This window comes from Lethenteron reissneri, chromosome 6 (genome assembly GCF_015708825.2).
Source record: "Lethenteron reissneri isolate LAM-NWPU_2019-01 chromosome 6, ASM1570882v1, whole genome shotgun sequence".
Taxonomy (NCBI): domain Eukaryota; kingdom Metazoa; phylum Chordata; class Hyperoartia; order Petromyzontiformes; family Petromyzontidae; genus Lethenteron; species Lethenteron reissneri.
Window position 1 is genome coordinate 5,263,146 of NC_083784.1, and position 15,280 is coordinate 5,278,425.

At 58.0% G+C, this 15,280-nt stretch overlaps 1 protein-coding gene across 1 annotated transcript; it reads left to right on the plus strand.

Annotated features, from left to right (window-relative positions):
• The first annotated feature begins 1,079 nt into the window (after positions 1 to 1,079).
• Positions 1,080 to 9,492, plus strand: COQ3 (coenzyme Q3, methyltransferase). The gene is made up of 7 exons (XM_061570818.1): positions 1,080 to 1,344; positions 3,407 to 3,574; positions 4,159 to 4,258; positions 5,519 to 5,628; positions 6,142 to 6,274; positions 7,636 to 7,795; positions 8,684 to 9,492. The coding sequence occupies exons 1-7, from the start codon at positions 1,127 to 1,129 to the stop codon at positions 8,791 to 8,793; spliced, it is 999 nt and encodes a 332-aa protein (XP_061426802.1). The 5' UTR covers positions 1,080 to 1,126; the 3' UTR covers positions 8,794 to 9,492.
• Positions 9,493 to 15,280: the final 5,788 nt, after the last annotated feature.

Below are 15,280 nucleotides of genomic sequence, written 5' to 3' on the forward strand. Positions count from 1 at the left end.
GACGACGTCACGCGGCGTGACGTGACACGTGACGTCGCCTCCACGAGCACGCGCTCATTCGGTGGTGTTGGTGTTGTGGTTGTTGTGGTGTTGTTGTGGTTGTTGTTGTTGTCTTAGTGTGGTGTCAGTATTGACGAGTGTGTTGTTGTTGTTGTTTTTGTGTGGTGTAGCATACGCTACGGGTCCCGCACTTTCAAGGGCCCCGCGCTAAATGTTTTCAAGCTATCAATTCCGCTTCAGTGGTTCTGCACTTCCTCTATTACTATAGTACTATACCGCCTTCAAGTTTAATTAATGACTGGGTGTTTAAGGTTAGCGATTTGTCGTCTTATCTGGCTGTATGGCAAATGAAACAATACAATTACTTTACTTTACATTTTATATATTTATTTAGTGCCCGTTTATAACAACAAATATATTTATAACAACAAAAATATGGGACTCTAAATTCAACTTTGTTGAGCTCATCGTTTGTGATGGTCAGGTCGCTTCTGAAAAAAAAGATACACAACTCAGTGGGCCTTAACCTGGTAAATAAGTATAACCCGTAAAAACAAAGTTTTTCACTATAAATCCTTTATATGCGTGGCAGCGAACTTAATATAAATGATTTAAAATATATATTCGCCTGTGGAGGACGCGGGGATCGATCCCGCGACCTTTGGCATGGGAAGCAAGGGCGCTACCAACTGCGCTACTCCGCCACGGCCAGTGGAGGGGTTACGCTCTGGGCTCCTACACTCTGACGTTCAGCCAAAGCCATGAATGCGTTCTATTTGAATATATGTAAAATACATTTTTTTTGCCTAAAAAGTGTAAAAAATTTTTTCACGAACAATAATTGTCTGGCACAACGAGTCTGTGTGGAAAATATCAGCTCGATTGGATCACGGGAAGTGGGTTAAAAAACGACCGAAAGATTTGCACGGTCCTAAGCAAGCAAGCAAGCACGCGAACTTAATATAAAGAATTTAATTAGTTTCGAATTGCCAGCTGTTTCTCAAGGGGATGGTGGGGTGGGAGGCTTCCTCTGTGTGAGATCATCCGGACTGGGCATGAGAGGGCGCCACTGAGCCCGACTCAGCCCAGGGCAGTGGCAGTGGGTGAGACATCAGCCGTGGTAGCGATGGCTGCGTTGGGCCTGCGTTGCCGGCAGCTCCATCATCTCCTGCCGCCGCCGCTGCCGCTGCTGCTGGTCAGACCACGTGCCCTCTCCTCCTGCTGCTGCTGCTGCTGCCCGCGCCGTCGTTTCGCCTCCTCCACCCCGGGGCCCCCACGGACCCTTCAAGTGTCCCCTGGCCCTGCCGCGGGGTTCGGCATCGCGGCCCTGGTTCGGGGTCTCGGGTGCGTGTGTGTGGGGTGTGTGGGGTAATCTCAGAGGTCGTGGCTCAGAGTCAGAATATGTATTTATACTGGAGAAATCCGATGAGCTATGAAGCTCTTTTTCATTGATGTCCAGTTAATGTGCTCTGTGTGTGTGAAGGAGCGTGCACGTACGTGGCGTCGCAGAGTGTTTGTGTCTGCGTGCGTTGGGATAGCAAAGGGGACACAGGTGGTGTGTCGACCGGTCGTCTCAGTAGGTCAAACACATGACACCTGCTGGGTCTGTCCCGTGACCTCCTGCACCTAGCCTGGCACAGCAGTCAACCCATGGCACCTGCAGGGTCTGTCCCGCAGCCTCCTCCTGCACCTAGCCTGGCACAGCAGTCAACCCATGGTACATGCTGGGTCTATCCCGTGACCTGCACCTAGCTTGGCACAGCAGTCAACCCATGGTACCTGCTGGGTCTGTCCCGTGACCTCCTGCACCTAGCCTGGCACAGCAGTCAAACCCATGGCACCTGCTGGGTCTGTCCCGTGACCTCCTGCACCTAGCCTGGCACAGCAGTCAAACCCATGGCACCTGCTGGGTCTGTCCCGCAGCCTCCTCCTGCACCTAGCCTGGCACAGCAGTCAACCCATGGCACCTGCTGGGTCTGTCCCGTGACCTCCTGCACCTAGCCTGGCACAGCAGTCAACCCATGACATCTGCTGAGCCTGCCCTGTTACCGCCTCCTGCACCTAGCCTGGCACAGCAGTCAACCCATGGCACCTGCTGGGTCTGGCCCGTGACCTCCTGCACCTAGCCTGACACAGCAGTCAACCCATGGCACCTGCAGGGCCTGTCCCGTGACCTGCACCTAGCCTGGCACAGCAGTCAACCCATGGCACCTGCAGGGTCTGTCCCATGACCTACACCTAGCCTGGCACAGCAGTCAACCCATGGCACCTGCTGAGCCTGTCCTGTTACCGCCTCCTGCACCTAGCCTGGCATAGCAGTCAACCCATGGTACCACCTGGGTCCCGCGACCTCCCGCCAGCGGGCATTTGACACTTTATTGATCACTTGTCCACGTCGTGGTCCAGTCTCGAGAGAAATAGCTGCCAGATTCATCTAGTGCGGGGCCTGTGTGGTATATGTTATAAATAAAAAAAATGTAAATATTAAAACACATACATTTTTCACGTGCATTGTAAAGTAATTGTATTTTTCATTTGCTATACAGCCAGATAATACGACAAATCGCTAACCTTAAACACCCGGTCGTTCATAACAGTTGAAGGCGGTATAGTACTATAGTAATAGAGCAAGTGCAGAATCACTGAACCGGAATTGATAGCTTGAAAGCATTTAGTGCGGGGCACGTAGCATATGCTACGTTTGCTACTTGGATGATCCGGCACTGAGTTACATCGTGGACTATAGATCAGTCACAACACGCGTTGCCCATCGCCTCGTAGAGCCCGTGGCCGCCTTTCACGAGGCTTTGGCGATTTGGAAGCAGCGGGTTCGTTTTCAGGAATCGACACGTGCCACCCCCCCCACTGGCTCCGCCAGCGTTTACAAGTGGGAGGAAACGGAAGCACCCGGAGAAAACCCACTCGCGCAGAGGGAGGCAGCAGCACTCTATAACAACCCCACCCCCCGTACAGATGGAAACAGGTGGCGATTAGTCCACTTGCTGGACTGCTTTGTGGTAAGCCAGGTTATGGCACCTCTTCGACGCCATACGGGGGTTTCACAAACGCTCGTGCGATGTTCCACCGCACCGCTGATGAGTCGCGGTCGGACAACGCTCACAACCAACCCAGTGTGGCCAGAGCCCTCATTCACAGCCAACATCGGTGACGAATATTTGAACCGGTCCTGGGCCTGCCGTAGGTCGGATCAGCCTTAAATAATTATTTGTTGGGGTGTGTGTGAAAAAATCAGCACTGGGGAGACAAAGGCGGCCGGGCGTGGTGCTGGCCGCCCGCCCCCTTTTGTGCCGCGCCGGCCTTCGTAGGTTCTCACGAACAGCACTTGCCCCGACGGTCTGTCAATGGCTACGCGGGGGTTCTTTGTCTTTGCGTTTCCCTTGGACAGATCCCGCGGGCTCGCGACGGAGGCCACAGGGGACGCGGAGCGCAAGTCCAGCAGCGTGAACCCCCACGAGCTGGCCAAGTTCCAAGCCCTAGCCCACACGTGGTGGAACGAGCGAGGGGAGCTGGGTGCCCTGCACAGCCTCAACTCGCTCCGCGTGCCCCTCATCAGGTGCCGCCTAAGTTCAGCACTCGCGCGCACGACGCTTCCGCGCCCCCGGCGGCGTGGCGACGGCCGCTCAACGAGGGGTTTAGAAGCGCCGCGCGGAGAAATGTTTGCCGGATGAAGGCCTACCCGTGTCTTCAATGCCCCGGCGATGCAGCGATCCGCCCCGGCACTTGCGCGCGAGCCGATCTCGTCGCTCCATCTCCCCGTCGAACATCCTGTCGGACACGTTCTGTTCCTCTGCCACCACTCCATTACTGTTCTTGACCATCGGCCCGTTCGAAACGCGCCCTGCCCAAGCCCACTCAATTTTCATAACAGTCCGGGTGATGTCAATGTTAACATTGCAATGTTCTCTCCAATCCAGGTGCTCCTCCAAATGCAGCATCTCCTCGTGCTTCTTGGCGCACTTTTCCCGTTTTCGTTCCATCTTCTTCGTCCGTCGCAGCAGCGTTTGCAAAAAAAAAAACCAGCACCACCGTGGCCGAGTTGAGCTCCACGTGATGACGATCGTTACCAATGATCACCCCCCACCTCTTCAACCGCGGGTGACACCGCGCGGGTCGCGTGTCTATCCGTGTGTCCCGTAGGGACGGGCTGCTGGGTGCCGAGGCCCCAACCCGTGGCGCGCTACCTCTCAAAGGCTTCCGCATCCTGGACGTGGGCTGCGGAGGGGGCCTGCTATGCGAGGTCGACACTGACCCCCCTGCCACCTCACACCCCCTCCCCCCAATTGGGGGGGGGTTACACTGACACACTGGGGTCTCACCTCTCACGCAGATTTGGGGGCAGCACGGCAGAGGTTGCAAACGGGTTTTGATTCCTTACCCGTACCCGTACCCGGCCGCACCAGGGTCGCAAACGGCTACCTGTACCCGTACCCGGCTGGGTACGGGTAGCCGGGTATCGGGTAGGGTACGGGTATCGGGTACCCGTGTTGCGACCACTGCAGCACGGTGGCGCGGTGGTAACACTCGTGCCTCGCAGCTTGAAGGCCCTGGGTTCGATTCCCGACTCGGGCGCCTCTCTGTGGTGTGGGCTTTGTACATTCTCTCCCCCTGTTCTGCATGGGTTTTTTCGAGCTTCTTCCGTTGGTGCTGCCTAAGCGTCCCATTGTAGCGGGACCCTCCTTCAGGCTCGAGTGTGGCCCCCCTGGGCGAAAAAGTGATTATTGTTGTGTGGTTGTGACCCCGTGGCCACCTCCACGATCGATTTGAGTGCAGCGACAAGGCCAGGCGGTTGCCCGTTCGCCGCTTGTTGCAGACACTTTCGGTTCGAGCCCAGTGGCCGTGCTGGTTAATACTCGGGGGTGTAATAATTACCGTAAAAGGACCAACAGCTGCACAGTGAGCACGATAAAGAATCTTGACGATATTCTAAACGGATTAGTTGGCCGTGTGTGCGTCAGCGTCACGGTCCAACGTTGCCAAATTTGATCGGTTACTCGCTTGGTTGGGAAGAACCACTCGCGTAATTTTTGCGAAGTAATTTCTGGCCTACAGTGAGACCGTAAACTCACGACGCTTGAGAACCCGGTTCAGTCACGGTGGCGTGCCTCAAAGTCTGGCTCAGAATCTCAGCGGTTCTTGGCTCAGTGCTGTGTCACTCACACAGATTCAGAAGCAGGACCGTTATATATTCTTCTGTGGGCTGTTCGCTAGCACGCGGGCCGATGCATCGCCAGGCCCGCCCCAAGGTTCCTGGAGGTGGCCCAGGGCAGGAGGCCACGTGCGGCCAAATTATACATCAGCGACAAAAAAAACCAGGCCTGTTTAGTACGTAAAATCATCCCTTGTGCCCTCCTTACTCTGGGCAGCCCTGTGCACCGCTGTTGCGAGATTTCCGAATGGATTCTCCGTGTCGTGACGACGCGACGCCGATGGTGCGATCGCGGTAACGCTGCGGAGTGGTATGATTCCATCGTCCGTCCGTCTGTTGCGTTGTGCGTAGCCGCTGGCCAGGATCGGAGCCACGGTTCTGGGCATCGACCCCTTGGAGGAGAACGTGGGCACGGCACGCGTCCACGCGCGCTCCGACCCCCAGCTGGCGTCGCGCCTCCGGTACGTGTGGCCGTGACGACGCGATCGAATCCCCGGGTCGATTTCAAGATCGCGAACTCGCCGACCTCGAGGTCCCGCGTGGCCTCGCCCCCCCTGCGTCTCAGTGCGGCCGCGTCTCGGGACGCAGGACGCAGACGGCAGGCGCATCGGTTTTATAGCGGCCCGTCGGCGAGAAGCGCAACGGGAAACCTTGAGCCTGGACTAGAGCGGGGGCAGGGAGTCGAAGTGAAGGTGGAATGAGTGACCTCCCACTGAGCGAAGGTGGACGTAGAGCTTTGGCTGCTGGAATAGAGAGCGCACGTGGAGGAGAGCAGAGTGAGGTGAGAGGGGAGAGGCGGAGAGTGAGGTGAGTGAGGAGTAGAGTGAGGTGGGAGGGGCGAGGCCATGGAGGGTGTGGTAACGGTGAGTGTGCAATCTTGGAGTTGACCTGGGATGTGACCGGACGCCGGTGGAGTTAGCTGGGTGGCACAGCCCACGTGTACCTCCGAGGTTGACAAGGTGGTGAACCTGTAGATACGAGGTGGACACGGTGGAGGATCTGGCGGAGCGCGAGGGGCCGGTGTTTGACGCGGTGGTGGCGTCCGAGGTGGTGGAACATGTCCACGACCCGGCCGCCTTCATCGCCTGCTGCTGCCGCCTTGTCAAGGTGAGATGCTCGCTGCTGCCGCTCTCTCACGCTCTCCCGTGCTCTCTCACGCTCTCCCGTGCTCTCCCGTGCTCTCCCGTGCTCTCCCGTGCTCTCCCGTGCTCTCCCACGCTCTCCCGCACTCTCCCGCGCTCTCCCACACTCTCTCGCACTCTCCCACACTCTCCCACACTCTCTCGCACTCTCCCGCACTCTCCCACACTCTCTCGCACTCTCCCGCACTCTCCCGCGCTCTCCCACACTCTCCCACACTCTCTCGCACTCTCCCACACTCTCCCACACTCTCCCACGCTCTCCCACACTCTCCCACGCTCTCCCACGCTCTCCCGTGCTCTCCCACGCTCTCCCACACTCTCCCACACTCTCCCACACTCTCCCACGCTCTCCCACGCTCTCCCACGCTCTCCCGTGCTCTCCCACACTCTCCCACGCTCTCCCGCGCTCTCCCACACTCTCCCACGCTCTCCCGCGCTCTCCCGCGCTCTCCCACGCTCTCCCACACTCTCCCACACTCTCCCACGCTCTCCCACGCTCTCCCACGCTCTCCCGCGCTCTCGCTCTCCCACTCTCCTTCTCTCGGACACTGCCACAGACTCACACCCTCTCACACTCTCTACCTCTCTCCCATGCTCTCTCACGCTCTCTATCCCCCACTCACTCACTACCTCTCTAACTCTCACTCTCTCATTCTGTACCTCTCACCCACTCACCCTGTCTCGCTCCTGCGCTCTCTCTCACGGTGGCGTAGCAGCAGCGCTCGTGCCCCACAGCAAGAAGGACCCGGGTTCGATGCCGCGTCTCGGGCGTCTCTCGGCGCGGAGTCTGTGTGTTCTCCCCCTGTTCTCCATGGGTTTGCTCGGGGTTCTCCGGTTCTCTCCTCGCATACCTAAAATGAAAGCGCGCAGTGGAGCTGGTGGTGGCCAAAGAACAACACCGCCCGTTGCTAAGAAATTACCTAAAAGTTAATCAGTTGGAATCGCGTAGCGGCGGCAGCAGCAGCAGCAGCAGCGGCGACATCCACCCGCCCCCTAATGTGAACATCTTGGCAGGACCCTCCTGAAAAAGAGTCTTGAGACTCGGCGAGGCCGTCCCGGGTGAACACTCGGAACCAACCCGCACCTCCGATTAGCACGGCTGGATACGTACGGTGCCAAAGAAGTTCAACACACACACACACCACATGGCATCACCCAGCATAGCCATTGATCGCCCTCCCCCCGTGCTCGTTTGCTTTGTGCCGCGCGTCGTGCTGCTCGACGTCCGACGTGTCCGCCGGGAACGTTCCGTCCGCTCCACGTGCTCTCCCCAACACGGGACTCCTCGCCTCCCCTCCGCCCTACCCCCCCCCCACCCGCCCGCAGCCCGGGGGTTCGCTCTTCTTGACGACCATCAACAAGACGGCGGCCTCCTTTGCCTTCGCCATCGTGGCGGCGGAGTGGCTGCTGCGGATCGTCCCGCGTGGCACGCACGCCTGGGAGTCGTTCGTGGAGCCGCGCTCCGTGCGCTCCGCCCTGGAGGAGAGTGAGTGGCAACCCCGGCACTACCGCCACCACCACCGCCACCACCGCCACCGTCGCCACCGTCGCATTCCCGCCGCTTCCGCTCGGCACCCGGTGCCCGTCCCGTGGCACCGGTCGCGGGCGGCTCGGCCGGTAGGGAGCGAGCGGCAGTCGTGAGGCCGCGGGTTCAAAGCTCCTGCTGGAGAGGTGTTGACCCAAGCCCATCATCGTCATTATCATCCCTAAAGGGTCGATAAAATCAGTGCCAATTTGCGGGGAAATTCCCACAGTGGTTCTGTTCTGGTTTTGCGCCATACGGCAGCAGAGCTCGATGTCAATGTCGAGGTCTTGCTGCTGGCCACGACGCGAGGGCTTCAGCAGAGAGAGAGAGTTCGTGTCGTGTCACTGTTCCTCCTCCGTTAAAGGAGGGCAGACCGCGGTGGGTTTACTGTGCGGTCCGTAGTTTGGGCTGCACGGCCACAATCGCACGACCTTGGCTTGTCAACGGCGGTTGTCCTCTGGATAACCTTCGCCCCCTGCCATAGGAATAGGGAATTCCCACCGCTGGCTCAGGGCTGTTGACGGGAGATGAGCATCAACGCCTCGGTCGGGTCGCGCGTCGCTCCACGACATTTCTGACCGGATCCTCCTCGGTGTCGCGACGACGACGACGACGATGACGACGATGACGACGACGATGACGACGATGACAAGGAGGACGACGATGACGACGACGATAACAACGAGGACGCGACGACTCCGATATTGGCGTGATCGCGAACACATTGGCGGGGAAAATGTGTTGCCTCTTTGTTAAAAGAAGAGTGGTGACGTTTGTCGGGGGTGGGGAACGTCGTGACGATGGCGGGTCGTGGCCGCGGCGGTTTCCCCGACGGCCCTGTTCTTGCAGACGGGCTGAGCTTGGTGGAGCTGCGCGGGATGACCTACAGCCCCCTGCGGGGCAGCTGGCGCTGGAGTGACTCCACGGACGTGAACTACGCCGTGCACGCCCTCAAGTAGCACGCGGCTGGGGGTCACGCGCCGCGAGCTCCTCATCCTTCTCCTCACTACGACTACCTCCTCACCATGTTCTCACCACGACCACCGCACCGCAACCACCTCACCATGACCACTTGCTCGCCATGAACCCTGCACCAGGACCGCCTCACCGTGACCTCACCACAATCTACTCCACATCAGGAACTCCTCCGCACCGTGATCTCACCGTGGTCACTTCACCACGACCACCTTCTTCCCATGACTACCTCCTCACCACGACCTCACCACGACCTCACCACGACCTCACCACGACCTCACCACGACCTCACCACGACCACCTCACCACGACCACCTCACCACGACCTCACCACGATCTCACCAGGACCACCTCACCATAACCTCCTCACCGCAGTCTTCTCCACACCACGATCACAACAAGTGAAACCCAGTTGAAGAATAGCTTTTACCCTTTCTGGCAATAAAACAGGAGGTGTTAAGATGTTCAAACACCAAACAGAAACCTTTTGAAAGGAATCGTGTCCGCATTAACCACACGTACTTGTGGTGAACATGCCAACAAAAGCATGCTCTGGTAATAAAACCCAGTAAGTCGGAAGAAAGAATCCTTTATTATGACTTCCTGGATCGTGTCCTGAAGATGATTGATGCAATTTCAAGTGAAACGTCGCGAATATAATCGCTGCTAAAATTGGTTGTGAGAATTGTTCTGCAACTTAACCAGTGAGTGGTTGAGTGAGTGGGTGAGTCAGTGGTTCAGTGAGTGAGTGAGTGGGTGAGTCAGTGGTTCAGTGAGAGTGGATGAGTTAGTGGGTTAGTGAGGGGAGGAGTGAGTGGATAAGTGAATGGTTTAGTGAGTGTGTGGGTGGGTGAGTGAGTGAGTGGCTGAGTGAGTGGTTCAGTGAGTGAGTGGGTGGATGTGTGGGTTCAGTGAGTGGATAAGTGAATGGTTGAGTGAGTGGGAGAGTGAGTGTGTGGGTGGGTGAGTGAGTGGTCCAGTGAGTAAGTGGTTCAGTGAGTGGGTGGGTGAGTGAGTGGTTAAGTGAGTGAGTGGTTAAGTGAGTGAGTGGATGTGTGGGTTCAGTGAGTGGGTGAGTGAGTGAGTGGTTCAGTGAGTGAGTGAGTGGATGTGTGGGTGGGTGAGTGAGTGCTTCAGTGAGTGGGTGGGTGAGTGAGTGGATGTGTGGTTTCAGTGAGTGGGTGGATGAGGCGAAACGGTCACAATCGGCGCGTTGAGAAACGCTCCCACACCACGTGCAGCAGCAGCAGCAGCCGCTGCGAGCTGCCCCTGAGCATGAGGACGATCCCGGGGGAAAGCAGGACGGGTGGCAACCAAAGCTCGAGCGTGAATGCGCGCTCGTGATGACTGCCGGGTTTGAACACGCGGGTGCCTTAAGCCATGGGACGCGTCGAGTCGAGGTGAATTTAATTCGGAAGCAAAACTCAACGGGTTCGTCCATAACGCCGTTGCGGCCTTGAAAGGAAGACTGCACAGTAGTGGACGTTTCGGGCAACAGGCCTTCGTAGCTCGCACGCGGTGTTGTTCGCTCCAACGTGTCGCGTTGTCTTCTTGGTTCTTTCGGTAAAGTCACGTAGAATGAAAATAATAAAATAAAACAATAAAATAATTCTCACGACGTTTCGGCCACAACGCAAGCAGCCGTCCTCAGGTGAAGACCAGGTCTGAAACGTCGTGAGAATTATTTTATTATGTTTTATTATTTTATTATTTCCATTCTACGTGACTTTACCGAAAGAACCAAGAAGATGAATCCCTGCAGTCACGAAAGCTTTAAATCGAAAGTGTCGCGTTGTGTTGTTGATTGTGCCGTGTGCACCACTGCCGACGCGTCATCGACGCGTCACCGGTGACGCGTAGCACGCACGCGGCGTTGTTGATTCGGCGTGTCGTGTCGGCTGATTGTGCTCTGTGCACCACTGCCGACGCGTCATGGATGGCAGCGCTCGTCTGTTCCGTGACTTACAAGCGGTGGCGGGCACGGAAGGGCACCGCGCGCGACTCCGCAGCGAGTCGGTGCGTCCTCCGCGGGACCCGCAGGCCACAGTTGGCCCTCGCGAGGCCGGAAGCGCGAAGGACGGCGTCGTCCAATGATTGTCCCCCATCCCCGCCACTCGTCTCCTCGTCACCCCGGTTGATCCTCTATCGCTCCGAGAGAGAGAGGATTCCCTATCACTGGCCCTGCCCATCTCAACCGCTCGTTTTTTCAAAACCTAGACTGAAAACGAATTTCTTTTCGACTGCTGAACGCGTGGAAGGCTTTCGCGACTAATGTTATCTGTGATGTGGGGGGGGGGGGGGGTTTGGGTTAGATCGCGTAAATATTAATGTGTCATTAAACCCGCTACTAGTTCAGCACACCGGTGTGTTGGAGACCCAAGCCACAACATTTCCAATCTGCGTACGACGTTTCGCCAGTAATTACAACTAGCTTCATCAGGCGACAGCCAGATTTGTGAAATACTTTTTTTCTAATGCATAATCTATATTTGTTACCACTATAAACTCTGCTATGGAGAGAGCGCCTTGATCTAAGGCGCTCCCAATGAATATAAGACAAGTTCTCGCCCTACTTAATCGACTCGTAACGCTGCTCCGCTGTTAACGTGGGAGGGAGTGAAGGTGTGTGTGTGTTAGATGGTTCTGAAGCTAATCCCCGTGCACTCGCGGCCACGTGTGTAGCCGCAGGTGGGAGGCCCAGCACAGGTGCGAGTGGTGTGTCCGGCGCAAACACACACACACAGCTGCCGTACCCACACGCACGCTAGAGTGTGTGTGGTGCCACAACGACGGGGCCGCTCTGCCGAACCAGGGAGCCGCCCGGCTTCCCCCACCGCACTGCCCCCCATCACCCGCCCCACATAAGCACACACCCGCACGCATTCCCCCCCCCCCATAGAGCTGGAAGGGAAGGTCACCTGATCGACCGGTTTTTATCCGAGAGACCCTTATCGGGATTAATTCTCACGGTTTCCGGCGATCAGGGAATTGGATGACCTCCCCGTGCTACGTGGCACCGCGGCGCTGCGGCCGGCCTTAATATGGTAGGTCGTGGCGTGGGGCATTCGGCCACCGCGGTTGAGGCGCATTTCCCCCCACACACACTCCCACGGGTCGACGGGGCGAGCAGGGGAGGCACGGGACAGCATGAATAGCGGGGTCACAGGGGCTGTTGCGCATAGTCATGGAGGGTTGGGATAATTGCGCTTGAGCGCGCAAGCCCCATTGGTAGGAAGGGTAAGGGAGTAATTAGGATTTACGCCTTGCACGCAGCACACTGATTAGCATATCAACAGCGCCTGGGGACTGCCGTGCGCGGGCTTGGGGTGCACGAGCCCATTGTTCAGCGCAGCATCCCCTTTGGGAGGTAGGGAGGATAAATAGAGGAGCGCAGAGGGGAAATCGCTCTCTTACTCCAGCGCCAGGCGACCAGACGCAGCTCGAGCCAGCGACCCGGACGTCCGTGCGACGCACCGAGGCACGCGGTTAACACAAGGATCAGCGGACCGCCGTGGACACTTAACAGTGAGTAAGAAGGGGAATTAGAATCATAGCCGATAAATAGGGAATAGGTGCCGGTTTAGTGGAATAGGCCAGCCTCGTCGACTCACTAATTCAACATTAGTTATCAGGTAATAAATCATTAATAGCGAAGCGTGGTCTCGCGTGATCTTGTCGTGCAGTGTGAGCGTGTGGGAACGCGTGTGGTACTGTGTGTGCGTAAGCTCGCAGCGTGCGTAATCGGCGTCCCCCAGGTGCGCGATCATAGCGTAATCGGCTGCGCATTGTTGTACGGTTTATCTCGCGCGCACGGCGGCGGCGACTTTAGTCGTTGTGTCGGCGTGTGCCCCGCTTGCGTGTGCTCGTTACGTGTTATAAGTGTGAACGCGTGTAGTACGGTGTAGGCGTAAGCTCTCGTCGTGCGAAATCGGCGTACCCCAGGTGCGCGATTGTAACGTGAGCGGCCAGCGCGGCGCAGAGAAGCGCAAGAGTGAGTGCCGTACGGAGCTGTGTGTGTGGGTGTGCGCGTACGTAATTAACCATGCCTGCTACGCGGACCCGCGGTGGAGTGGAATCCTCGGGCGACGGCTCCCACCCCATGGGTGAGGAACTTAGCAGCGGTTCGCTTAGCAGCGGGGGGGCGATTGATGATGCTAGCCCGGCCGTTAACATTATCGAGGGAGGGATCTCGGGGGCTAGCGACCCCCACAAATTGGTGTCAGAAGCGGTACGGACCCCCGCGTTACCTCACGCTAAAATAAGACTAATATTTACCGGCCGGGGGGCCCCTTCGTGGAAGGCATTCGCCCGCAATCTCTTAGGGGCCAAGGAAATTAATGGATGGACGGACGCGCAGGCAGTACGTCAACTTAATATGAATCTTGATGGGCGGGCAGCCGATTTTGTAGAAGCGTTACCCGCGAGCGCACAGACACAGCTAGAGGAGCTGATGCGCCGACTCGATCAGCGTTTTGGCACGCGTGACGAGGAGGAAGCAAAATCGGCCTTAGAGGCGCGCCGGCGCCAACCTGGCGAAGATCTACGTGATTACGCCGAGGATGTGCGTGAGTTAACAAAGATCGCACGCCCGGGGTACGCAACTGATGTTATTGAGGAACTGGCCGCCGAGAAAATCCAGCGGTACCTGTCTCGCACGGCGTGGTGGCAGCCAGACATGAGCTGCCCACGTCTTCCGTTTAACACCCTTGTCGAGCGCGCACGTAAGTGTGAAAGAATTCACAGCGAACGCGCGCAGCTCCGGGGGCTGGGACGAGAGCGCGCCATTGCGAGCCTGCTCTCGGAAGACGAGGAGGAGGGACAGGAGCTCGCGAGGACGGTAAGGGGCCGGGAAAGAGAGCCACAGAGACCCAGCGAGACGACCCCGGGGTGGGTAGCCGGGTTACAGGCCGGCATGGGAGATATGATAACCCAAGTAGGTGAGAGGGTAACTCACGTAGGTGAAAGGGTAACCCAGGTACGCGAGGAAGCAAATAAAAATATGACCAAACTGCAATCCTCCGTTGAGACCATCCGATCCGAAATGGGGGACCTACGCGCCACGGTGGGAGGGTTATCTGGGAGGGTAGCCCGACTAGAGGCGGAGGGTGGACAGCGGCGTAATGGGGGGGGAGGGAGCGGACAGGGGACCCGCTACGGAACCGCCCCCCCTCCCCGGGCATGTTATATGTGCGATCGCCGAGGGCATCTAGTGAGGGACTGTCCTGAAATCACCCGAGCGAGACAGACGCGGGGGTTAAAACTCCAACGCCCCCTAGAGAGCGGACCAACTAGGGGTGCAATCGACGCGGTCCCGATACAAATGGACGATAATGAGAATAATGGCGAGCGAGTGATCTCCACACAGGTTCCAGCAACAACGCCCACGGAAACGGTGACTCCTGGCGACTGGCTACGGGAGCTGGTGGCGGGGATCACGGGGGCCACGTCGCTGGTGGAAGGGGAGGTTAACGGAGTGCGTACCCGAATCCTGCTGGACACGGGGGCGGTGGCCTCGCTCGTGAGCGCAGCGCACTGCAGCGCGATCGGGGTCGACGTGCGTCACCTGCAGGCACCGGACCGCGCGCTGCACACGGCGAGCGGAGCCGGAATGGGGCTGCTGGGGAGAGCCACCCTAGAGGTCCGCATAGGCAGTCAGGTGTGCACCCAGGAGTTCTACGTGTCGAGTGCGTTGTGTCACGAGTGTATCGCAGGTACCGACCTCTTAGAACGGCTGGGACTCAACGTGCAACCCCGCCAGCGATGCGCCACCATGGAGAGCAACGGCGAGCGGATACCGTTCCTGGGACGAGAACCGACGCGCCGCCGCTTTGCACCTGTGGCCGCTATCCTGACGACGGCAGTCACCATCGGCCCGCTCACCGAGGTGCTGGTGCCGGTGGCAACATCCCCCACCGACCCCACGCTCCGACCATCAGGGGAGGTAATGCTAACTCCTCACCCGGAGTTGGCAAAACGGTATGGGGTTGTGGGATCCGCCACGTTGGTAAACGCAGATGGGGACCGATTGTTTATGCGGATGTTTAACCCCCACAATACCCCCGCGATACTGCGACGGCGCACCCCGATAGCCACAGTACACCCCCTGCACGCACGCCACTCTAACGACTCGGTGTTCGCACTCTGGGCTGAGGACCCCGGTCGTCCTGAGGGTGAGCAGGACCTGGCCTGGCGAGTCGGCCCGACTCCCCGAGCCGAGGTCGTTCCCCTGCTCGATGCGTTACATGTACCATGGGCGGACTTACCTAAGGGAGAGGCCGATCGGCTGCGCGAGTTACTGCGGGAGTATGCCGACGTGTTCAGCGAACACGACTCGGACGTGGGTCGGACCGACCTTGTTAAGCATCAAATTGACACCGGTGCAGCCCGACCCATCAAACTCCCTGCGTACCGAGTGGGCGCACCCGAACGCGTCCAAATCAAAGAGGCAGTTGGGGACATGCTTCGCGATAA